Genomic DNA, 26,051 nt, shown 5'->3' with positions numbered 1-26,051 from the left:
TACCCTAAAACATTTAATGATCATAAAATGGTATAAAAATATGCTCATTTACAAAAATAGAGAAATTAGATTTAACGAAGAAATCATCACATCAAAATTCTTCAAAAAATGGCTTGTAGTTGCTTTACCTCATAAATTATATTTTTTATGTAATGATGAAATTATTATTCCTGTAAACATATTATCAATAGACATTACTTCATCATACATTTTATATCAAAATAATATAGACAATAACATTTATAAAATAACTCATCCTTTTTCAATTGAAGAATTTATCTTTTCATGCCAAGACTATAAATTCAAATTTCTGCATGAACAAGAAATTTATGTTTTAGAAAGAGAAGGACGACATTTTATAAAACATAAAGAAAAAATTTATCAAATTGTACTAGAAGAAAATTATAAATTAATCTTGATAACAAAAAGTTATCAAGATTCAAAAATATTTAGAATTTTGAAATATGAAAAATATTTAATATTGATTTATGAGAACACATTCACATTTCTGGAATATCAAAATGAGAAATTTATATTTACAAATCCAATATTTTTGAAAGAACAAGTTTTTATTACAAAAATATTGAGAATGAATTTGAAAACAAAATTTGTTTATTTTTTACAAATTAATAATTTGTTGGTTTATGCAAACAAATTCATCTATAAATTTGATTTTTTGCATAATCAAAATGCATTGAAGAAGAAAAAATTCCAATCGAATGAAGAAATAATTTTCTGGAAAAAACCAGATAAATTAGAAAAGAAGATTTTAGAATCTTTAGACTACAATGATTTCTTAGAAGTTACTAACAGTTGTATTTCTACTAAGAAATATGATTTTGTCAGAATAGACCTAGATTTTTCAAAATTAGATTTTATTTTAGAAAAAGAATTTTTAAAATCTAAAAGTATTTTAGATTTTTATAAGAAATTTAAAAAGTACGATTTTTTAGAGAATTCTAGATTTTATGAAAAGTTAAATATTTTATTTTCTTACAAGACTGAGATTTTAGAAAATCCAGATTTTAAGACTTTATTAGAAATTTCGTATAATCGAATTTTCAATTATAATGAGAAGTTTGACTTTAAATTTACAAATGATAAAAATAGATTAGTTCTTCAAGATAAAATGAAATCTAATGCTGACAAATTCAACTACAATGAACTTGTTACATTAAAAATTAGAGATAATTTTAATTTGGCCTACACTTTGATTTTCTATGAGAAAAATAGGAAGGTCTTTTTCAAGGGCCTTAAAAAGTTAAATTTCTTTAGTTTCTTCAAGAAATTTTTAGGAGACGAGCGAATGCGCGAAATCATAAATTTATTCTTTGAACCAATCAGAATATTTGAATTAGACGACAATGACGGGGAAGATGTCGCAGAAAGAAATTATGTCTTGAGATTATCTTCCAATATTGGAAAATCTTACTGTTTTTACAATAATAATTTCCATATAAAAGAACACAAATTAGACACACAAGATATTTTTAAATCTCTAAATTTCCCACTTATAAAAAATGGCGTGACGTCATTCATAGAATTAAAAGACAAAACTTGGAAGAATTGGCCTTCTTTCAATTTCGGAGTTCATAAAATTTTATCTTGTAAAAAGAAGCAGAATTACAAATTAATTTTACAAGATAAATCATCTGATGAATTTATCAAAGCAGGTCTAATTTTTGGTTTAGGACTTAAGAAATATTTTAGAAAAATGGATTATAAAAATATCCTTGAAAATATAAATGAAGATAAAGAAATTATTCTAATTTCTTCTATGATTTCATTTAGTATTTCCAATGAAGGAACAAGAAATAGCGAATTTGAAGAATTTTGTTATAAGAAATATTTTACAGATCAAAGTTTAAATATAAAATTAGGAGCACTTTCTGCTCTGTCTAATATTTTTAGTTTTTCTAAAAATATCAAATTAGAAAATATTTTGAAATTAGAAATAGATAAAATAGGAATTTATAAATCAGATAAACATAATAAGAATCACAATGTAGTTTATGACACAACTCATAATATAATTTGTACTATAAATTTAGTGAAAATTATAGGAGAAAATATGAAATTTATAAATTTAAAAAACAGGTTATGTGAACTTATTTTAAATGGAATTTGTTTAAAAGACAAATCAAAATTTAAAAACAAATTTGAAAGATTTAAAGGCGACCCATTAGATGAAATTTTTTACGGTAACATGTTTTTAGAAGAAATTTCTGGAAATAATTTTGAATCAAGAATTTCAGAAATTGAAAAATTTTATAAAAATTTTACAATTTGGGAAGTTTACAAATATTCCGGGATAATTTTCTATTATGGAATAAATGAAAAACATGATTTAAAATCAAGAGATTTGGAATTACTTCTAAAAATAGAGACACAAGAAAACAAAGGATTTAGAATTTTATTTGATTATTTATTGATAACTTTCTGTTTATTTAAAAGTTCTACTTGTAATTTAGATTTATTAAAAATAATCAGAAGACAAATAAAAAGAACAGAATTGATTAGTACAAATGAAGATAAAAATAATTTCTGTTTTACAAATTCAGGAATAAAAAAAGATAAAATTGGAAATTTGATATTTGGAGATATTGAGAAATATAAAATCTGTTTGGGGATTTTATGCCTTGGATTGTCAAAATATAAAATTAAAGAGAGTAAATCTAAGAAATTATCTTTGATTAGTACTTTTTTTATAAATTGGCCAATGAGTCCCCATGACCAAGGATTTTATAATTTCTTCAGATATGAACTTATAAGAAATTTAGAGAAGAAAAATAATAAAAATTTGAAGATTTTTAGATTTACAAAATATTTCAAGAAAAGATTTAATGAATTGAATGAAAAAGATAAGAAATATGTGATAGACGTCATAAGTGATTATTATGAGTCATATCATAATAAAGAAGATTATTTTATAGATATTAATTATATTAAAGATTTAATCATAAGATCAACATAAATAATATGATACAGAGGTATATAAATTTATTTAAAATAAAATGTTAATAATAAAAATGTCTCAAATATTTTTAGACCACAAGATATTTTAAAAATAAAAAAAAAATTATATTATTTTTTCAAAAATTTTATATGAAAAATAATATTCAATGAATATCATTGCATACTATTTGGATGTAAACTGAAATAAACTCACTTTACTTCTTAAGGAAATTTTAAAGCCAAGGCACCAAACTACAGAGAGTGTAACTTAAAGATTTTACCTTAAAAGTAAAATGCAAAAAAGGTCAATAATTACAAAGCACTTATGATATCATTAATGATTTTAAATATAAATTTAGACACAAAATCTAATTTTAAATTTTTATTTAAAAAGCTTATGAATTCTTATAATTCGTTTATTGTAGAAATATATATAAACAAAATCTCTTTCATGGGAAACCAAGTGTCAAAAGAGGAATTCCCGCACAATACTTACAAAATATATTTTACAGCCTAAACAATTTTTTTATAAAAAATTTGGCTAAAAACTACTATAGGTAATAATTTTTGGAACTAGAGTTTTTTGCCCTTTTTAAAAAAATGAAGGAAAGAATTGAAAATTACCTATGGTGGATTGATATCACAAATAAATTTAGTGAAAAATGTAAAGGTAAATTGCATATAGTAAGTAAAGTGAAGATTTGTACTTAGAAAAGTAATAAGACAATTCCTATTTCGCATGATAATTTCCTGGTAATTCTAATCTTGGTCATTTATTATCATTATAAATACACAATCTGTGGATTCTTGGATATCTAAGTAAATGTATTGATCAAATTTTAGGTTGTTTGAAAAAATCTATATCCTCAATAAAAAACTAAAGAAAAAACATTATAGGCGGAGAGGATATAATAGTAGAAATTGATGAGACAAAGATTGGAAAAAATAAAAACTACCGAGGCAAGTTAGTAAAAGAATTTTGGTGTTTTAAAATGATCGAACGTACTATGGAACGCAAAATGATACTAGTACATATCAAAAAAGAGATAAAGAAACTCTAAAAGACTTTTAGTAATATATGTAAATACAAAAAGTATTATACATGGCAATATGTGAAGAGCCTATCATTCTTGAAGTACTTTATTTAACTAACACCATATAATTAATCATTAATTACACTTTAGAACCCCAATCACGGGAGTTCATACCAATACCATAAACGGCAATCTGCGTTCTCTGAAAAATTTATATCTAATAGAAACAGATCAATGAATAGTGCAAAACTATATTTGTTTAGGTATATGCTAAAAGCAATTCTTCAGCCTCAGTCTATGCTGCTGATTAAATCTAATATTCTACTTGTTAATTTTGTTTTTTCCTCAACATTTCTTTTCTTCATTTTTAAAAAAGGCAAAAAACGCTAGTTTAAAAATTATTATCTTGTTCCCTTTAGCCGAAAATTGTAAAAATGGTGTAAATATTAATAAAATGTAGTTTAATGGAAATTAAATTGTTCAAAAAAAAATTTTTTATTCAAATATTAAGATTTTGGTATTTTTAATACCAAAACAGCTAAGTAATTCAAGTATTAGTGCTTGACCCTCCTTTTTGCACCTAATTTTTAGGGTTAATTAAAATAAAGTAAAAGATCATTGAGTGGGCTTTATACAGTATATAACCCAGAAATATATTACTAATGCAAGTCTTAACTTTACTTTAAAAATTAATCTCCTTTTTTCTTATTTTTTAGATCGACCACTACATATTGTTTAAAAAGCTTATATTGAACTCTATATTATAATTTAAAAACTAAATATAGAGATGTCTCGTCCCTAATTTTACGTTTTTACAAGTCATAAATTTTGGTCTTAAAAGATAAAAAATTAATTTATTTTCAAAACTACTAAAGTTTTCCATAAAAGAATAAGAAATATTTTCTAAAAAAGTTGTATTAAAACAACTTAATACTTTTTAAAGCATTTTATTTCATTGTACATCTACTAAATATTTTTTCTGTGTATATTAAAAAACACGCATTTAATTGAAAATTTAAAACTATAAGATATATAATGATTTTATTTAATTCCCGCATGATAAAAGCATCTACTGTACTGACAATATCTTCTATATTACTGCAACATTTTAGTCCAAAAATCAACTTAAACGATCAAAAATGAAGAAACGGATCTTTCTTTTCCAACTGTTGAATTTCAAAATGAAAACTTTTATAGGATTTAATTTTGATGTTAATAAGATTACTATACTAAATAACAATAAAGATACATTAGTTCCAAAAATAAAAGTACATATAAATCTTCAAAATTAAGTCCTAAAGCAAATGCACACAGTAGATATATCAACAATAACGAACAATTACTAAATAATATTGATACAAAAGTGCTTAAACAGACGACAATCAAATTTTTTGACTATGTTTATACGAAATTATATCTAGAAAGTCGTGATAATTCATCTATTTTTATAAAATATTAGAAGACAATTAAAAAGTAGATAGAATCAGACAGCGTTTCTATGAAAATATCAAAAATAAAATATGTAATCTTGAATCATTTTATTATTCGACTTTTATGTTACGCGTCTCTCAAAGTTTTGGTAAATGATAGTTTTGAATTGATTAACAAATTGACTGATAAAAATTTTTATGATACCACTAGAAATTGATTTTTTATGGTCAGATATTGATGAATATATTGAGTTAAAATATACGGAAGATGATAACATAAAAAGTATCTTTAATGAAGCAAAAAGTAAACGTCTTTTAAAGAAATTAGACGCTTTTGTTGACACTTAACTGAAAAATATTTTGCGATAGCAGAAATGTTATAAGGAAAATTTTTATGAAAAAACATATATTTATATGATACTAGTGTGCTGATATTATCAATTTTATGTATTATTAAATCAAACAGCAATTATATAACAAATACTAATGAGGAAAATGTAATAGATTCTGATATTTATAGCTATAATTTTCCACATGATAATTACAAAGACAGTCTAAAAGATAGTTTAATTGATAACTTACGGTGAACTATAAAACGAAGATAATCCGACGTGCTTTGGGATTGATGAAAAATCTCAAAACTACTATTTTGACAAATATGAGACAGAAAAAGATAGTGACAGTTATAAATCAAGTAGCGAAAATATTAATGAAAATACGAATGAAACTATGTTTGGCATAACGATAAATTTGATAAGACAAAATCTGAAACACTCGCGAAATATATTTTATTAACAAAAATCGAAGAATAAGAAGAAATTTTTTTTAAAGAATCAAATAATACGTAGAACAAGACGAAAAGTAGTTTATACAGAAAATATACAAGAAACAGAGAAAAACAACAACGTAGGAACAAATTTTTTACAAAACGACGAACAAAAAAAACAAAACATTAGACGCTTCTTCCACGACTACAACGAATCTAGATGGCTCTGCTTAAGTAGGAGACAATTTGTGCACTGGGGCCCCTTTAAATGACGGACCTACATCAAAAGATAATTTGAATCTTGAGACTTCTATAGAAGCCTCAACTACATTACGAGATAATTTCAGCATTAAGCCCAATATAACTGACGCTACTAAGGTAAGAGACGTTTCAACTGCCGAGACTAATGTATCTGACGAAATAACTAAAAGCTACAATGAGAATGTTAAGACTGCTACAATAAGGGATGTTTCAACTACCAAGACCAATATAACCGACGCTACTATGGTAAGAAAAAATCCTAACATTAAGAATTCTACAGAAGGCTCAACTACATTAAACAATACTACAATGTACGAGTTTAGTACAAGTAAATTATTAACCAAAGGCAATTCTACACATGAAACATCAAAAGACGACATAAAACCAGTACATCTAATCTATTCCGAATTAAATGAAAAAAAATGCACTATATATAATCCTTCATGATGAAAACAAACCTACAACTAAAATCAGTGATCATTTTAATGATACAAGTACATTGAAAAAAATGATTTTAGAAGAAATAATAATTACAACGCAAGATTAAATTCCGATATTAGTCGCGCAAATACGAATAATCAACCTAAATCTAAGGGCGAAGGCTTTTTACAAAATTAATATAAAAGATGGAGACCATCCAGGCGCGGCTATAGATAAATTAGAAGACATTGCTGCTGATGTTGGCGCTGAAGCCGCAAAGAATGCTGTGAAAAAAATCAAATAATTAAGTTGCGAAGACCGTCGACAAAGTTTTAAAAGTAGGAGATGCTGTCAAAACGGGACCGGATTTAAGCTCTGGTATGTATTGAACGGGGAAAAGGGAAGTAAAGAAAAAAGAAAAAAATTACCAGATGCTATAAATGAAAATATTTAATAGCACCGATAAATCGATGAATAACGCGAAATACTAGGAGAGAAGTTAACAAAAAAAAAACATGAAGAAAGATGAATAAGAAAAAGGCAGCATGGAAAAAAAGAAATTATGAAAAAAAATGATTCAAAAAAAGAAAATATGGAAAAAATGATGGAAAAAGACCCAACAATGATGCCGAATTGAAGTAAGGAAAATTTTTAAACCAAGATGGAAATATTTCTAAGGATGTATAGAAAACTATTAAGTCAATTAAAAATTTTATTAAGAAACTTTAGAATTTTTCCAAGGTATTTAGGCATTTGTTTGCCGCTGTGGGTGGCATATTTGTACAAATAGTAATTATCATATTAAAAGTTTTTTGTTGTTATATTAAAGAAAGAAGTAAGAGTCATACAAAAAAACGAAAAAACAGTGAAAAAATGAGAAGCTACTAAAAATTTGAAGTTTTTTGTATTCAATTCCATAATCTATATAATTAATTTCTATATTTTTTATTACGCTACTTAACGCATGTTACATTTATTATATTTTGATCTACATTACTAGGCATATATTTTTTTTATTATATAACTTGACACACGTTATATTTGGTTTTATCTTTATTGTGCGACATTGTTGGTCCTCTTCCGTTTTCCACTCTCATATAATTATATGAGTTGCACAAGCCAATAATAAAATAATAATATTAAAGAAATCTTAATAACGTTTCACCATAAACACTTTCCTTGAAATACTTCTTTTGTCGGCGATTTCAAGTTATTTTTTTCTTAATTTTATGTACTAATATTAAATCATACCCTTTGTAATAATTTCTCTCGTGTCGTCGTGGTGATATATTTGACATGCCTCTTCCTTTCTTTAATAATAAATAAACCCATGTTTTCATTCCAATGCCCTTAACTTGCGCATAGAAGTATACACATTTCTTTCTCTCTCTTTTTTTCTATATTATTTCTTGTTCTATTTCTAGTCCACATATTTGACACTTTTTCTTGATTCCGCTTCCTTCAAATTTATGTTCATGAATCTCCTTCCTAATTTCTTGTACAATTGTTTTCCTCTTCAACTCTCTTACTCTCATTTTCAATTTCTTTATTTTCCTGTTTTTTATTATTTCTTTTTTCTTGTTTTTATTTTTTTCTATTTCTTCTTCACTCCCATATTTGTTTATGCTAATATTTTTTATTTCTTCTTCTAAATAAAGCAGCATATCATGCCAATTTCCTTTATGCGGATTTGGTCTAGAAATATATTTTATATTTCTTATATCGTATTCTGATAATAAATAATCTTTAAAGACTGATGTTTTAGTAATAAATTTTATGTTTTTATATTTACAATCTTTACATGAATTTATATTAAATGTGGTGTACAATTCGGAGTCTATGAATGGCGAGTCGCAGTATTTGCATTTTAGAGCGTCGTCGTATGGTAAATCTTCTATTTTTTGTTTTTTTAATTGTTTTATGTTTTCTGTGTCTACGAAGAAACCCTCTTCCATTTTCAAAGATAAGGGGGCTTATTTAAAAATAAAAAGCAACTATAAGGAAGAACTGATTTGATTGCTGAAACAGTAAATGTATTTATGTATATTAAATACATATATTCTAATATATAAATATATACAATATTAAATATGTAATCTTAATTTATACTGTTAATCATTTATTTAGAGCATTTTCACTTTACACCCCTATAATCAAATTCGAATTTTTAAAAAAACATCCTTGATTTTCGTAATTCGAAGCGGACAGAACGAAAAGGAGAAAAATCAAAATAAAACAACAGGCCAATATCAACTTTAGCAGTAAAATTTCGATATATTTCTTTCTCCCCCTTTTTAAAAAATGGAGCAGAGAAAATGTTGAGGAAGAAACAAAAATAACAAATAAAAACGCCGTATTTGGGTATAATATCTTACTTACTAATTACTTCTTTAGAGATGCACTCACATCTTTTCTGACTGTTCCAGGAGTTCCTTCTGAAATTCACATATTGGGCTCTCAATTACCCCTTCCTGTGCAGTATTAAGCCCATGTCTGATTGACATAGTTAGGCTCTCCAAAGTCATTTGAGGGACTCTCGTCTGTATATATGCTTCCATTCTGGGTTCTAATCGGAGCTCTTTTATATGCTCGTGGTACAAATTAGTTACTATTCGCTCTCGAGTAATTAATAAATATAAACATATATTCATAAATGAAATTAATGTATAGCAGTTTTTATCTATAGTTTGCAATTTTGATCTAATATATAATATTTGAATGTTTGCAAGAGTATAAATATGAAATTTTACGTATTTTTTGTCTATAAATCAAATAAATTACACTAATTTTTTATACAGTGTAAAAATGATTATAAAAGCCTAAAATCTGCTTAAACAATATAAAAATGATTAAAACACTATTATAATCTAATTATAATGACATAAGAAAATAAATAAATTTTATTAGACATTTAACATTATATCAATACTATCGGCCTATCGACTGGTACCGAAGCTTACATCCAAATGAAAAGATAAAAAATACACTAGAAAGCATCTCCTTTGAACAGCGGCAAGGACTCGGCGAAGGAGGATCTGGCACTATGAACGTAGTAGAGGTAGCTAGAAGGGGGTGCGACCAGACAGAGTGCGCGGCAGTGGACGTAAATTGAAGAAAATAAACCCAATAATAGCTTTAAAAAAGATATTTATATGTATTTAGAGATCTATTTTACACAATTTAAAATTAATTTTCAAATTTGTTTTATTATTATGTTTTCCATATATTGGTCAAATTACAACTATTTTTAAGTACTTTTTTTAATTTTTTTTTTCTCCTCATTTTGATTCCATTTTGATTTTCTAAAAGGGGGGGGGTATTTTTTAGAAATTGATGTTTATTTAAGAGGGTGTGTAAAGTGGAAATTGACTGTCTAGAGTTATTGCATTGGATTTTACAAAATATTTTGAATTATGCATCTAAGTTTCGATTACAAATAATCTCTCCATGAATAAATAAGAAAGTAGCATGTAAATTCTTACTCTTGTTTTTAAAGTGGGAAATCATACGCTTGTTTAATACATTCTTATTGTCTTTTTATACCCCTTTTTATGTTCTTTAATTTATTCGGAAGATGGTCTGAAAATCCAACATGGAAACTCAAATCTTATAAATTCCAAGAAGAAGATCCAAATAATTACGGAGGTAAAGTATTTCTACCACAATCAGTTTTAGAAGACTTCGTAGTCTTACAAATCCAGCCACCTTACACTTTCCAAATAGAAAGAACAGACAAGTCTAAATCTACTCACTGTGGCGTCTTAGAATTCACAGCAGAAGAAGATTCAGTTTTCATCCCCAGGTGGATCCACAACCAACTTGGTCTCCAAGACGGGGAGGAAATAAAACTGAGTTATAAAATTATAGAACACGGGACCCATCTCAAGTTACTCCCCCATTCTCCGAATTTCTTAGAAGTAGAAAATCCGAAATTAGAACTGGAAAATGTCTTGAAATTTTATCCGACCTTGGGCCGGAATGACGAGATTGAATGCCTCTTTTCAGAAATTGGATTAATAAAATTTACGGTAACAGAAATTGAGCCAAGTTATTCTCAAGTGATTTATACAGTGGACACTGATTTGTCAGTGGACTTCTGTGAGCCACTTGGGTACCAAGAGAAACTTGAAGATGAGAAGACAGTGAATAAATATTTGGAGATAAAGAAGACAGTAGATGATATAAAAATAATAGGAATGAAGAAACTAGGCCTATCATTTGACACTAATTTGTAAAATAAAAGACTTATTTTAAAAATTAAAAAAAAATATTTATATTTTTATTATTATATGTTATATATTCTTATATTTTTGATCCCCAATTATGATAAATAAATACATTATATTTGTTTATGCAAAATTAAAATGTAAGTTTACTTTATGCTGCATAAATAAGTAAGTTTACTATATGAAATTGAGTAAGATTTATTATGAAATTGAGTAAATTTATAATTTATTTCAAATTTGTTTAATTGTATAAATAAATGCTTAATATAAATATTATTACTATAAGAAATAATATTATCTTGTTCCTGGGATCTTTATTCATGTCAACTAGTAATTTCTCAAAATTATGCAGATTCTTAATCATCAGAGAAGAATTCTTCTTTGTTTCATTGTCTAAACTTTCAAGAATGAGTTCCTGCTGGTTTACTTTCTCAGATAAATCGAGGACTACACTTTTAATTTTACTAGATGTTTTTTGTAAAACTAACTGTTGTTTCATTTTTATTATTTACAAAATAAAAACAAAAAGAAAAAATGTAACAAAGATTACAATAAGACATAATATATTTTAATTCTTACCAACAATTAGAAGTATATACTACACTAAGCATACCCTAAAAATATTTATTTTTTATTTATGTTTATTAATCATTAAGGTTTATTCCCCACACACTGAATCTTCGTCTACTGAGTCATTTTCCTCATTAGTCCACTCATAAATCTTAAATCCATAAATCTTGGGAATGTACTGCTGTAACTTCTTCTTCTTAAATTTGTAAGGATAAGTCAGTAAAAGAAAATGCGGGAAATATTTGCCCCATGTGCACCCATCAAGTCCCTTAATAGGCCCTTTTGGTGAATAAAGACACACACAATTAAAACAATAAACTTTAGTAGTAGACACTTTGGGCTCATTACTACATCCTATAGGAATAAGTGGAGTAGAACACCCTACTCGACTACATGACCCATATTCTTTATTTAATACTCTCTCTAAAATATCTTCTAGACCTGTAGTAGTGTAAATATATCTCTGATGTACCAAATAATAAAGAACAGTCTCCCCCATAAAATCTTTACTCTCTGAAATATCTAAAATGGCATTGTAACATGACTCAATATTAGAGATCTTCTTATTTAACCCGATAAGATTAAAAGAATCAGACATGTAGGAATCAGGAATACGAGAGAGAAAACTGTGCTCTTTTTTGGAGAAAAAATTACCGGCCCAGTAGGCATTGTCTAAAGGGTCGGAACTGTCATTAGAAGAAATATTTTGTTGCTTCATGATGTCTAAAGAAGGAGTAAAAATTATGCAAATAAATTTGTTGGTTTGAACAAACAAAGTATTTTTGAAAAATATTTAAGGAAAAAAAATCAGCATGAAATTAAGAAGAGAAGAACATGAGATGTAAAAAGGCTTGTCAATAGACAAAAGGTTTGCATTACCAACATCATCATATTTACACATTATCAGTTGAAAAGCATCTATACTATATTACATTATCAGTTGTAATGTAATCATATTACTTAACATTATCAATTGTAATGTATCTATACTGATTTATGTTATTGACGCAAGTTGATTGAGTCAATACTACAAATCAGCATATATGTATACTATACAATATAAGACTATCATCTTTATTCATATTTAAGTCAATACAGATTAGTATATATGTATACTATACAATAGAAGATACAATTATTTCAATCAAATACAAGTCAATATATATGTTACTATTTTGAAACATATCTTAATCAACTAGGACTCAAATAAAAAAGAGCTTCTATTCTTGTTATTTAAATCACCTGGGGGAGATTTATATCTCTACTATTTATACAAAAAATTAAAATAGCCCAAAATGAGAGAAATTATCGAAGAACTAGAAACACAATTTAAATTTCAGGAATATCTCCTACAAGAGATTATTGAAGGATACATCTTCAATTTTGATCATGTCATAAATGAAGATTCCTCATCTTATGTAAGAATATATTTCGTCACTAAAGATTTAAGGAATTTCTACATTACTGTCCCTTTCTATTATTCTATGTTAATAGAATGTATAAATCAGACAGACGTAGAGGAATATATAAAGAATCAATATCCAGAAGGATATGTAAGTAGTAATATTGTAGAAAAATATGATTCTACAGAATATAATTATCTAAATAAAGAAAAGAAGAAATTATTAAAGATCAATTACAAATATAAAAATACATTTGACAGATTACTAAAAGATATCAAGAAGGCAATATTAAATAATAGAAATAATAAGAAAATCGAGAGTGTGTACAAAGACATGATGAAATATAAAAAAGAAGAAGAGAATAATATAGTAGAATATTTACTAAATATTTATGAGTATGATATCCCGCCCGAGATCATAATATCAGATACTTACAAAGTAAGAGCAGGGAAATGGTATGAGTATTCTTATAATGGAGAAGAATACAACATAAATTTAAGTCAAAAAACCGAAACACCAGATTTGCGAGTATTTGCCTTTGATATTAAGACACATGACAAATATCCAGATTCAAGTAATGACGAAATAGTCTCTATTGCTATAAAAACAGACACAGCTAACATGTTAATAATTAATAGATCAATAATATTACAAGATATTGGGACATTCGAGTATGAGCCAACAGAGGAATTATGTTGTCAATTTACTTCTTACAATATGGATTCAGAGGAAGAATTAATTCTTAAATTTTTAGAATTATTCCAAATCTACAAGCCGCACATTGTCTCGACTTTCCGAGGAAATACATTTGATTTTTCATACTTAGAAACACGAATGATTAAGCACAAAATTAATTTGACAAATATGACGGGATTTACTCGAGAGCGAGAATATTACACATGTCCATTTATTCTGCATTTTGATTGCCATAAATGGGCCATAAAAGACGACACACTGTCTGAAGTAAGTCATGATTTAAAGTCAATTACTAAAATGAAACTTGAGTATGAAATAGAATCTGAAGATATGCTCAATGAGAAAATGCTATCTGATTTTGTAGAAGATGTAGTCGCTACTTTTTATTTATCTGTCAAATATGTTCAGCCTCAAATATTCTGTCTGAGTTCTCTTATTCCATACACGCCTATAAAAGCACTGACTAAAAAACCAGAAGTTTTATGTGAAGCTCTTTTAATTATTGAGGCATTTCAACATTCTTTCTTGATACCAAATAAAAAGATAAAAGAAATACACGAGGATAAAGCCATAGACTTTGTGACAAATTCTTTTGAATGTTTGAAATCGGGCATTTTCAGGTCGGATTTTGAGTATCAATTTATTTTAAATGAACAAGAACTTAAGAATATATCTGAATCATTAGACGACATATTAGTAAATATTTCTGATTCAGACATCTCTTTGATAAAGAAGGAAATTAAGACCAAATTAATGAATATTCGCAAGTATAGTGTATGTAAAGGGAATATCTACCATATAGATTTTAAGATGTTATATTCTGATATTATTCTGACTAATAATCTTCAGCCCGTGTCTCTCGTTAATGATGATATTTGTATAAGATGTGACTATTTCCCAGAGAGGTCTAAATGTAACAAGAAAATCGAGATAGATAATTTTAATGAAATAGAACAGCGTACTATAAAAGAGTATAATCAAGATCCACACCCATCCAAAAGATATCAAAATGAAGACGCTAATCAAGCAGAAGAAAACAGAGTCGTCAACATTTGTCAAAGAGCAATTCCATTTTTTATAGAATCAATCAGAAAGATACGAGAAAAAGATAATCTAACAAATATTTTAAAATCATTTTACTCATATTTGACATTTAGAAATGCAAGATGGAGCTCGCCTGAAATGTCGTCTGTTGTTTCTAATTTAGCAGATAAAATCATACAAGAGTGTAAAGAAGTCTTAGATAAAATATCCACTATTTTAGAAATAAATCCAGAAGGGATCTGGATTTTAGTACCTGAGATATTTCCATCTGAAATTCTAGTCGGAAACCTGAAAATCAATTTTCTAAATTTATACTTAAATCATATGAACAGTAAGAAACATAATATTGATAGTTTTTATAATATTAATGGTCCTTATAATGGCATGATTATTCCTTTTGGGTTAGACAAGTCCAAAAAGAAATATCTAATTATAAACTTTGATGATTCCATGGGAGAGAACAAACTTGATCTTAAAGAATATAATAATTTAGAAATACTAAAAAGAATACAGGACGAATTATTCGAGGAATATACACAAGGGAATACATTACAAGATTGTTATGATAAATTGGCCAGTGTCTGTAGATATTGGCTTAAATTACTAGAATCTAAATGTCAGGCCTTAAGTGATGACGAAATATTAGAAATGTTCAGTGAGACTAAAGAAGTAGAAAATAATAGCAAATTAACAAAGAAATTAGCCGAATTTAAGAATATTGAAGATTTTAAATATTTTGAAGATGTAGTAGTCAAATATTTCGTATCTGTTTTCCCTACAAATGAACCACTGTCAAATAGAAGAATCCCTTCTTTAATTTATAAATCTAAAGAAGCGGATTTCTTTTTGAAAAAATGGACTCAATTCGCCCCGTCTTTAGAAATCCGAGATCTCATTGATTGGGATTATTACAGTAAAATCATAAAAGATTATTTGTCGAAGATGATCATTTTGCCTGCATTGGACCAGAAGATTGAGAATCCACTACCAGAAATTAAAATACAAAAACCTGCAATAAAACAGAGCACTAAATCAGATTTACTTGATTATTTCGTAGTCAAGAAAAAGACACAAGATTCTAATAAACCAGAAATCACTACTGAAAGTAAAAAAATAAAAGAACAGAATGGAATACTTAAGATTGTAAAATCAGATAAAAATTATATATTTTATTTTTACAATAAAATAAATAATCCAGTAGAAAATAAACCTGTTAAAGGCAAGTCACTATTAAAACCAGAAATAGAAGTCAAGCAATCAGAAGTAAACCAAATATTTAATTCTATATCTAAATTAATTGAAATGAAGATCTATTTTAAAGCAAATAAGATATTTTGTATAGAAAATAAGGTCAAATTTACTGAGAAATATTTACCAGAGAGTAAAAATTTAGAGAAGATTTCTTATATTTCTACATCTTCTTCAGATTATTATCTTAAATTAGTCAATAATCCCAATATCTCAGAAATTTATAATTTTAATGTGCCTTCTATTTTCCAATCTGAATTTGATAAATATGAAATTTCCAGAAATCCAAATTTCGTCATTTTGACGAGTTTCAATTTCGGGAAATTTATAATTTTTGCATTTAGTAAAAATGAGAAATTTACTTTTATTTCGAATTTTAAACATTCCTTAGTAGAAAATATAAATTTACAAAATTTCATTTTAAAGAATGTTGATTGCCTAATTTTACTAAATGGAAATGATAAGAATTATGAAGATCTTAAGAAAGTATGCCTTTCTTATGTGTACAATTCTGAGAAGATACAAATTAAAAAGAGACTCTGTAGTTTCCCAGAGCTCTTAGAGATTCAGAAGAATTTACACAGAGAACTTAAAATGACATTTGAGACTAAGAGTAGTATTTGTTCTTATTTAGGTATTCCTGTCTGTAATAATGATATTCCTTTTCTTGATTATCTTTATTATAAATCCTCTGTAGATTTTAATGCTTTGGTCTCTGAAGGCGGGCCCGAGTCACACAGGCTTTTTAAGAATGAAAAGGTCAATCCTAGATTTTATAAACACCACTCAATACAATTTGAGTGTGTTGGGTCTCTGATCTTGTCAATTTTAGAAAATGAAGTTTTATTTGATGAATCAGATAGATTAGATTTTAGACCAGATTTCAAAGTTTTATTTAACATGGTAAATAAGATCTTTAAAGATTATAAAATGTCTATTCCAGGCAGTAATTTAATTTTAAATAGAATTGAGAAGTGGATTCGTAAGGAGTCCTCATTTCTGTCTACTAGTCTTAAAGATTTAATTAATCTACTACACCAGAGATATATTTTCAATTTAATATCATTTTTCAATGATCTAAAGATGAATATTATTTATGTAAGTGCCAATATCTTCTGTATTGAGACAGAAAAAGACACCAGTGAATCAGCAGAGAAGATATTTGAATATTGTAAAAAGATCATAAGTAAGAAAAAGGGATACAGAAATTTAGTCTTTAGAAAATCAAGACATTTTGATAAATTACTATTTATTGACCCAAATAATTTCTTCTATATGAAAAATCAGGATCAATTTTGCACTAGTGACTTAAAAGTCCCGGCCGAATTTATTAGGAAATATTTCACTGAAGATAATTTCACTGGTGAATATATTTACAATTTAGTGACTAGTGTAGACAGAGAAGTCGCAGATCTAATTTTAATATCTTTGAGATTTAAGCCTGAAATGTATAATGTCATTTCTAATTGTAAGAAACTTCTAAAAATAGATGAATATTCTAAGAATGAGGAAAATATAGAAATGTTGATAATTTGCAGAAAGTGTAACTTGGAAAATGTCATGAGATCTCGCTGTATAAAATGCATGTACAGATTTGTGAGAGAAGAAGTGTACGAAGTAGTAGAGAAATATTTCAGACATTATCTCAATTTAGAACTAAGTGACGAATTATTCTGCGAGAAATGTGGTAGAATAAATGAAAGAAAATTAACAGAATATTGTGAATGTGGAGGAATATTTAAAAAGAGAAGTTATGTTAGAGAAATCGAGAAAATTCTCAGCAAACTGAATAATGAAGATTTAACTAACAAATTTAAAACTAAATTAGATTTTTACAACATAAAGATACGACATTAAAAAGTAACTTATGAATAAATATATATAAGATGACATTTATTTATGCATATAAAATATGCATAAATAAATGTTTAAATCTTAAATACAAATTTAATATGCATAAATAAATGTTTATGTTTTCTTCGCCCTAAAACAACATGGGTGGTGAAAATATTATAGATGAAGACTTTTCTTATTATATTGACATGTTCCCTAAGAAATATCACTCCTCTAGAAGTTTTATAACTTACATTGAGGAATTTGGCTCTATTTGTATTTCTTTAATTTCTAAAGAAAATACCACTTTTGTTTACTGCAGATCAATTTTGGGCTTATTAGAATTTGAATACACAAACTCACAACTAAAAGAAGAACAAATATTATTTATGTCATTTGATAAATATTTCAGGCATTTTATAAACAACTGGGATCTCCAACTTAATACTAGATCTACTCTCTTTGATAATGTCTTCTCTTTTTTAACTTCTAATATCGTATCATTAACTTCTAATAGAACAAGACAACCACTTAACAATTTAATCAAAACATTCGTCTTATCAAATATAAACAAGTTTAAGATAGAAAATCTAAAAAACAGAATCTCAGAATTAAACTATTTCTACGCTGAAGAAATAGAAAATTTTATACTCAGAGATTTCTTAGAAATAGAACTAAAAAACGAGAAAATCGAAGATGTAAAACATTTCGACGAACTAAATGTCACTTCTGAAGATTTAGAAAATTTGGGAATTAATTATAAAAATATAGAAAATGGCTTAAGTACTGTAATTCATGAACTTATATCTACAGAATTGGAAGTTTTAATAATTATGAACAAAATGTATTATAACGGGATTTTGATACAAAAAGAAAAACTTGAAATTTACAAATTTAATGAATATTTTAAAGATTTTGAAAAATTATATTTTTTGTCTAAAAGATTTGTAAGTGATCTAGTAAATACATTTAATATGTTTAAATATAAAAAAGTGGATTATACATTACAAGACATTTTTAAACCAGACAAAAATCAAGAATATAGTTCAAATTTCGATGAATATAAAAATTTAGATTTTAAATTTGACCAAGACACTTATAAATTTAATGAAACTTCAAATGCAGATCTCACTTCAAATTTAGATCTCACTTCAAATGCAGACCTCACTTTAAAATTAGACGAATATAAAGAAAATAAAATCATTTTCGTAAATGACGAAAATGATCTCACAGAAAAACTATCTACAATTTTATATAAAAATTTGGAATATTTTTACTCTTTTAAAAATTTTTCAATTTTTTCAGAAAGCATTTTAAAAAATTGTAAGATAAAAAATTTTAACATCGATTTATTAAGAGACACATTCAATATCATGACACAAAGATTAACAAAATATAACGCTTTATTATCTAAAATATTATCATACACCCACCCCGACTCATTGGGGTATTTACCCTTGAAATTTTTTCTAATAAAAATCAGAAAATTCGTCTTATTGTGCGATAATTTGACAGATATCCAATTTAAAAAAGAAAAGACATGGGAATTATGTATAAAATACGACTTATATGACGTCAAAGATCTTTATATTGATGAAATAACAAGTGACAAGTACAAATTAATATTAATAGCTGATTATATTCTAATACTAAATTTAAATGGCAAATTACTGGACATTTATAATGTCGAAACCTTAGATATTCATGAAAATGGGAACAAGTCGTTTTTTCTTATAACTAATCGGAAAAGTAATATAACTTTACATTATAAATACGAGTATGAAGATTATAGTATGTATGTAATGAGATATAAATGTATGAGTAGAGGTATACGAGATAGAATAGTTTTTAATTTAAGGCATAGTAAGAAAAAATTTAATAAAAATCAAAGGGAGATAATAAAAAAAATAGAGAGGGAGAAAGAAGTGTTTGGGATACCGTATTTGTATCAGAAAGATGAAGATTGGATATTAATGAAGTATAGGCTTATAATGAATGAGATATTGGAAGTTAATGAAAATTTAAAGATAAAAAAATTTTAAAAATAAAAAAAAGATGTAAACTTTTATATTCTCGTCATAATAATTTCATAAATCCAATACTAACTTTTTTTATAAATAATATTATAAATATCAATATAGACTAAATTAAAATATAACTGAGGCTATAGTAAAAATTTCCAAAGATAAATTTAAAAGTCATATAAAATTCATTAATATTAAAAAAATATTATTTTTATTCTTCCCCTAAAAGATGCCTCAGAAACTTCTCAAATTCCATTTGTCTTGTAAAAAAGAACACACAGACTTATTAAAAAATTTCAACATTCTTTACTTCGGATTTGGATCTAAAAAAAATATTCTCGCTAAAATGTTCCCTAGCGCATTCCAGTTTGATATGAATTTTTACAAAATATCTGACATTATCTTCGAACTAAACAAAAAATTAAAAAAAAATCATAAAAACTTATCAGATTTCTCTAGTAACCTCATTCTGATTCTAATAGACTTCGACTTTAAATATTCCTCATATTTTAAAAAAACAAATTTTAGACTAATTTTTACATTTGAAAAAATGAACAAAGAACTAAATTATCAAAAATTTGAAGATTTAAATCTCGTAATGCGCGACTTGACGACTTACGAAGACTATGATGTAGAATTTACAGAAATTAAAGAAGATAAAAAAGAAGGATATTTAAATGTAATAAGAAATGGATCAAAAAATAGTAAATTTACATTTAAAAATTTATTGGAATTTGATAATACAAATGTATCTGTAAATAATTTGTTTGATAAAATAAAAAAAAAATTAATGATTTTTAAGAAAAATCTTGTTTTTAATTTTTTGAGTGAGTTTATTGACCATCAGATGATTAAAATAATCGATCATATTAATATAGAAATATTGGTAGAGAAGAAATATTTTAAGGATTTGATTAATGAATGTGAAAAATAAAAAAAAAATAAAAAATTGAATATTACTTTTTTGTGTATTTGATAGTTTTGAATAACAAGATAAAATTTAATCATAGTTTAATAATTTATAATCTGTAAGAATATATTCTAAATTTCACTATAAAGAGGTTTATATTAGATTAATAAATTTAATATTTAAACAACAAAAAGTGCGGCAAATTCGTATGCATTAGTTTATATCTTTAAAACGTACGTCAAAAAAACATGCCATGAGCAATGGAGCATTTATAATAGATTAAGAAATTCAATATGTGCTCTATGTATTTGATTCAATGATCTAACAATTAAGGATATTAAAAAATTTTACAAATTTCATTTAGTAAGGCAATAAAGAATATTTAGAATGCAAAAAAGAAATAAATTAAACTTCAAATAGCTTCCTTATCAATCAAATTACAGTAATGTAGTATTTTAGAATATAAATTGGACTACATGACGCCACACTAATATTTACCCCCCCCCCCCCAAAAAAAAAAAAACCATTTAAGGCACGAAAAACATTCGGTAATCAAAGCTCGTGTGCAATTCGCCATAGATGTTTTGTACTTTATAAAAAAAAGACTTATACTTTTTTAAGATGAGACAAATGTTAAAGTAAATTTTTTTTATTTTTTATATAAAATCTATATCATTTTTTTTAAATTCTAGATATAATTCTAAAAAATCATCAGTGTCCATCTTCGTCGCCCTTTTATTTCCAAATTCAAGTTTACTCAGAATATTCTTAATAAACTCTTCTGCGTCTTCTTTCTTCTTCTTATTATTTTTTAAAAATGTCGACCCTCTAAAATTAGCCAATAAAGTTTTATTTTTTCGTAAAAAACATATTTTCAACATGCCGTCGAAATCTTCAAAATTCAAAACTGGCCGCGGTACTTTTGGTTCAAATCTAATAACTGCAGACTCTACTTTAGGAGGAGGAACAAAAGAATTTTTTTTAATTTTTAAAACATGATCTACTTGTGCCAATAATTGAACAGACACAGACAATCTACAATAATCTTGCGAGCCTGGTCTAGCAATAAGCCGATCGGCAAATTCTTTCTGGAACATAATGTAAGCACATTTAAAATTGTAAGTTAACAATTTAAAAACAAAAGGACTACTAATTTGATAGGGTAAATTACTAATACACATATCGAAATATGGAAAATCTTGTTTCATAGCGTCCCCAATAAAAAGTTGAAATTTATTTTGATATTCTCGATTTACATTGACTTTTTTTACAAGCTCAGATGCCAATCTTGGGTCCATTTCATAACAAATTAGTTTTTTACATTTTGGTAACATTTTCATAGTTAAATTTCCTGTACCACCTCCTATCTCTAGAATCACGTCTGTTGATTTTATTTTTGCTTTTTCTAAGATTGTGTCTATAGCTCCCATATTTTTCAGAATATGTTGGCCGAGATCTTTATTAAATTTCGGGTTAACCATGGGATTAAAAAAAAAATTAAAAAAAAAATAAAAATTTTTATTCTTCTGGTTCTTTGTCATTTGAAACTTCTAATTCTTCAATGTTCACATCTTCGAATTTTTCAGATTCTTCTGAAACTTCTTGTTTGTCATTTCCAAAAATCTTCTCAAGTCTTTCTAATTCTTTTTTTGTAGCTTCTGTAGAATAAATAGATTTCTCTGGTATTTTCTCAGTATTAATAAATAGCTTAATTTGTCCTTTATTGAAATTTAAAAGTGGAACGTCACTTCTGTCTCTGTACTTGTCCATTATTTCTTTATTAGATGTTCCGACTATATAATGATTTTTATTAAATCTTCTAAATACGAAAGACAAACATTTTAGAACATCTGACTTGTCTGTGTGGGGACATTTGACCATTTCACAATTGTCACTTATGTCATTTTCATATTCTTTGTTTAAACTTTTATATTTGTTTAATATACATTTGGTAAAAAATAATTTCGGCTCACTTTTAAATGTCTCTTTTAGATGTTTATATCTTTTACCATATTTGTTCATGTTATTTATGAATGTGTCGTCTATTAAGACTTGGTATGGAAGTCTGAAATCTACTTTGTTTAATAATTTGAGAGATTTTTTATTGGATTTCTGGATCTTTTTAATCATTGGGGGGAAAAATCAGCATAAATAAAAAAAACAACGCACCAGTAAAACGGAAAAAAAAATATTATGGATATTTTACGGAAAGAAAAGAAAACGAGCTTCTTACAGACAAAATGAAGACTGGACAAGATCTTATTTCTATACATTTGAGAAATAAATATCACAGAAAGTACATCAAAAGACAAAGTAATCCGGTCTTAATAAAATACGGATTGAGAGCAAATTCTAATAGCCCCATGGGCACATTCTTTTAAAGTAGGATGGAAATATAGAAGTTTAAGAAAAAAAAGAACAGTGAGATCTATCGTCGTTTTCTTACATGTGAAAATATTGAAAAAACTTTACATGAGACTACGAAGAACTTAAACTGGATCCTCGTCCTAATAATACTGTGAGATTCTTACTTACTAAAACTCCCTCCATTAAACTTGTTAGTGTAGCAAGCTTAGAAAAATTTATTGTAATTGGATCTAATAGTTCCGTTACGATTTATTTCTATATAGCACTCAAAAAGATATAATTATTAAGGAAGGTTTGAAAAGCCAGAGTGAAACATCGTCATACTAGCCCGGAAAGATAATAACTCAATGCATCCCACAAGTTTCGGCTAGCGCGTTTTAGAATACTGTATGATGGCGCCAACGCCCCTTTTGTTCTAATTCATCTAGTCTCTTAATTTAGTTTAGTATATCTTTCTAGTGCTCAAATTAAAGGCTTTGTATAACTCATATAAGGCTTAGCATATCGTTGAACCTATATTTTTTCGACCTCAAAGTGCGTTTTCAGCTAGACGTAAATAGCCTGTACTTGACCGCAACAATAAACTATTAATTGAACGATTTCCATGGAAATGTTTTATATTTAAGATAAGAAACAAATATCTTATTAGCTATACAGCAATCATAGACGTTTCTAATAAGTATTTACAAATACCTTCGAGTACAAATATTTAACGTAAAATAGATTTAAAAGGCGTAAAATAACTAAGTCATACAACAGTTTGAAAGTAATGAAAGTCTACAAAGATTTGAAAACAGTCAGTAACAAATAATATCAATAAGATAAAGGAAAATTGAAAAATTTAAAAACTCACTGTCGTGGCCAGTACAGGGGCCACAAAATATGATACAATTGTTGCAAGATGATTGGTCAATTAAACTATATAAATTCATGCTGGAAAGAGGGGATGGAAAATATTAATAAACGATTTAACGACATGGCGACAACGACCAACAACGTTAACTATTTCGCAGGGGAACCAGAAGAGGATATAAATATCTGGATAAGAGATATGATGATCTTGGGTGAAGTGGCAGAATGGTCTGAAAAAGATCTGGTGAAGGCTTTTGTATGGAAGATGAAAGGAACGGCTTTGTCTTGGGTTTCACAAGTTATAGGAGGGAAAATTGGCACCATTGGACTACAAGAACTGATTTCTATGATGAAAAAAAGATTTGGATCTAATAAAAATAATGATATTACTCTTAGCAGATTTTTGGAAAGACCCACGCCTGAGACCAGGGAGGAATATTCAAAGATGTTGTATGAAGCAACAATTATATTTGAAAGACACTTAATTAACTTTCCAGCTTTATGTCAGATGGTAATAAACAAATCGCCCATAGAAATTAAAGCGATACTATTCCAGGCAGCTTCAAATGTGGAAACATGGGAAGATTTCATTCAGAGAGCTGAAGAAATGGCATGGATACCATATCCAGATAAAATTTTATCAAGGGTCGAAGTAAGACCAGATAGAACTATAAAAAATAATGGAAATTATGGCAGAGGGCTATACAACAATAATGATTTTGGCAGAGGGCCAAATAACAAGGGAAATTACGGCAGAGGGCCAAATAACAGCGGAAATTACGGCAGTTCACTAAACAACCGCAAATATTGCATGTTACATGGGGAAGGATCTCATTACACAAAGGAATGTTTGAGACTCACTGAAATGTTGGAAAATGAACGTAAAAGAATTTCGACGAAGAAGGTTAACACTAATGAGGAACAAATTGAAAAAGATAATTACGATTTGGACAATAAAGACAGTTTTAATTACTTGTTTGGGGTCATAGACCAAAGTAACCCATTTTTCTCGTAGGTACTCTATATAATAATAAAAGGAAAATTCTTTTAGACACGGGAGCAGACGTCTCGATAATAGACCAAAAAGACGTACCATCACATTTACATAAACAGATATTAAATTACTCGGGAATCGTTAAAGGCGCGGGAAGTCAACCATTAAACATAATAGGCCAAATAAAAAACTGTGTTGTAAAGATAAATGGTAGAGATATTACGTTTTCTCCTCTTATAATGAAAAATACAAAATATATAATTTTAGGGTCAGAGGTTATCAAAAAAAACACAGAGTTAATTATCGAATTAATCAGAACATTTAAATTGGGACATGAAAAACAAGTCGTAACCGTTATAGAGGAGAATGAGACTCTTATTAAGGAAGAATATAAGGATTTATTTAAAACGGAGATAAGCGAATTTAATCTTTGTACTGCAGGAAAACATAGCGTGCAAACAAATAGTAATAAGATAATCTGTCAGAGAAATGGCAGGATACCTATTGCACAAGAGGAAATAATAGAAACCGAAATAAATAAATTGTTAAAGTTAGGAATAATAAGGGATAGTAAAAGCCCATGGTGTAGCAGGATAGTAATGGTCCCGAAGCCAGACAAAACTTGGAGGATGTGCATAGATTACAGAGGATTAAATGCAATCACTATTAAGGATTCATATATGTCTCCAAGGATCGACGAGATTTTTGACCGTGTTGCAGGGGCATCGATTTTCACTTTGTTAGACGCTACGTGTGGATTCCAACAATTGCTCTTGGAAGAAGAAGATAAAGAGAAGACAGCGTTCTCATTTAAAGGAAGGCTTTATGAATACAACAGAATGCCCTTCGGACTATGCAATGCTCCTGCCCCTTTCCAGAGAGCCATGGACAATATTTTTAGAATGGAAAACAGAAAATTCTTAATACCATACCTAGATGACATTATAATATACTCTAGAATGAAAGCGGAACACAACGTACATGTAAAAATAGTATTAGGAAAAATAAGAGCCTCAGG

The 26,051-nt window shown here is 27.1% G+C and overlaps 11 protein-coding genes across 12 annotated transcripts; 6 read left to right on the top strand and 5 right to left on the bottom strand.

The window, feature by feature from the left end:
• Positions 1-16: 16 nt before the first annotated feature.
• On the top strand, positions 17-2,974 carry VNE69_07169 (putative anaphase-promoting complex subunit 1 (APC1); the record flags this gene model as incomplete). The annotated part of the gene is made up of 1 exon (XM_065474176.1): positions 17-2,974. One exon carries the CDS (start codon positions 17-19, stop codon positions 2,972-2,974), a length of 2,958 nt encoding a protein of 985 aa, XP_065330248.1.
• A 2,643-nt stretch (positions 2,975-5,617) lies between these two features.
• Positions 5,618-7,320, top strand: VNE69_07168 (uncharacterized protein; the record flags this gene model as incomplete). 2 transcript variants are annotated; one of them, XM_065474175.1, is made up of 5 exons in its annotated part: positions 5,618-5,723; positions 6,021-6,113; positions 6,421-6,833; positions 7,048-7,152; positions 7,240-7,320. In XM_065474175.1, the coding sequence occupies 5 exons, from the start codon at positions 5,618-5,620 to the stop codon at positions 7,318-7,320; spliced, it is 798 nt and encodes a 265-aa protein (XP_065330246.1). The 2 variants fall into 2 exon arrangements, with proteins under 2 accessions (XP_065330246.1, XP_065330247.1); XM_065474174.1 differs by lacking the exon at positions 5,618-5,723 and having other exon boundaries at positions 6,078-6,150.
• Positions 7,321-8,263: 943 nt separating this feature from the next.
• On the bottom strand, positions 8,264-8,821 carry VNE69_07167 (DNA repair protein RAD14; the record flags this gene model as incomplete). Its single annotated transcript, XM_065474173.1, has 1 exon — positions 8,264-8,821. One exon carries the CDS (start codon positions 8,819-8,821, stop codon positions 8,264-8,266), a length of 558 nt encoding a protein of 185 aa, XP_065330245.1.
• Positions 8,822-10,417: 1,596 nt separating this feature from the next.
• VNE69_07166 (ubiquitin fusion degradation protein 1 (UFD1)) lies at positions 10,418-11,101 on the top strand (the record flags this gene model as incomplete). Its single annotated transcript, XM_065474172.1, has 1 exon — positions 10,418-11,101. The coding sequence occupies one exon, from the start codon at positions 10,418-10,420 to the stop codon at positions 11,099-11,101; it is 684 nt and encodes a 227-aa protein (XP_065330244.1).
• A 232-nt stretch (positions 11,102-11,333) lies between these two features.
• Positions 11,334-11,591, bottom strand: VNE69_07165 (uncharacterized protein; the record flags this gene model as incomplete). The annotated part of the gene is made up of 1 exon (XM_065474171.1): positions 11,334-11,591. The coding sequence occupies one exon, from the start codon at positions 11,589-11,591 to the stop codon at positions 11,334-11,336; it is 258 nt and encodes an 85-aa protein (XP_065330243.1).
• A 159-nt stretch (positions 11,592-11,750) lies between these two features.
• Positions 11,751-12,380, bottom strand: VNE69_07164 (casein kinase II subunit beta; the record flags this gene model as incomplete). Its single annotated transcript, XM_065474170.1, has 1 exon — positions 11,751-12,380. One exon carries the CDS (start codon positions 12,378-12,380, stop codon positions 11,751-11,753), a length of 630 nt encoding a protein of 209 aa, XP_065330242.1.
• A 577-nt stretch (positions 12,381-12,957) lies between these two features.
• Positions 12,958-17,910, top strand: VNE69_07163 (DNA polymerase epsilon catalytic subunit; the record flags this gene model as incomplete). The annotated part of the gene is made up of 1 exon (XM_065474169.1): positions 12,958-17,910. One exon carries the CDS (start codon positions 12,958-12,960, stop codon positions 17,908-17,910), a length of 4,953 nt encoding a protein of 1,650 aa, XP_065330241.1.
• Positions 17,911-18,047: 137 nt separating this feature from the next.
• On the top strand, positions 18,048-19,928 carry VNE69_07162 (putative Rho guanine nucleotide exchange factor; the record flags this gene model as incomplete). Its single annotated transcript, XM_065474168.1, has 1 exon — positions 18,048-19,928. The coding sequence occupies one exon, from the start codon at positions 18,048-18,050 to the stop codon at positions 19,926-19,928; it is 1,881 nt and encodes a 626-aa protein (XP_065330240.1).
• Positions 19,929-20,139: 211 nt separating this feature from the next.
• Positions 20,140-20,844, top strand: VNE69_07161 (origin recognition complex subunit 2 (ORC2); the record flags this gene model as incomplete). The annotated part of the gene is made up of 1 exon (XM_065474167.1): positions 20,140-20,844. The coding sequence occupies one exon, from the start codon at positions 20,140-20,142 to the stop codon at positions 20,842-20,844; it is 705 nt and encodes a 234-aa protein (XP_065330239.1).
• Positions 20,845-21,476: 632 nt separating this feature from the next.
• On the bottom strand, positions 21,477-22,301 carry VNE69_07160 (dimethyladenosine transferase (DIM1); the record flags this gene model as incomplete). The annotated part of the gene is made up of 1 exon (XM_065474166.1): positions 21,477-22,301. The coding sequence occupies one exon, from the start codon at positions 22,299-22,301 to the stop codon at positions 21,477-21,479; it is 825 nt and encodes a 274-aa protein (XP_065330238.1).
• Positions 22,302-22,338: 37 nt separating this feature from the next.
• On the bottom strand, positions 22,339-22,950 carry VNE69_07159 (ribosome biogenesis protein UTP23-like; the record flags this gene model as incomplete). The annotated part of the gene is made up of 1 exon (XM_065474165.1): positions 22,339-22,950. The coding sequence occupies one exon, from the start codon at positions 22,948-22,950 to the stop codon at positions 22,339-22,341; it is 612 nt and encodes a 203-aa protein (XP_065330237.1).
• Between the last annotated feature and the right edge of the window lie 3,101 nt (positions 22,951-26,051).

Source organism: Vairimorpha necatrix, chromosome 7, assembly GCF_036630325.1.
Source record: "Vairimorpha necatrix chromosome 7, complete sequence".
Taxonomy (NCBI): domain Eukaryota; kingdom Fungi; phylum Microsporidia; family Nosematidae; genus Vairimorpha; species Vairimorpha necatrix.
This window is presented reverse-complemented; position numbering and strand designations above follow the sequence as displayed.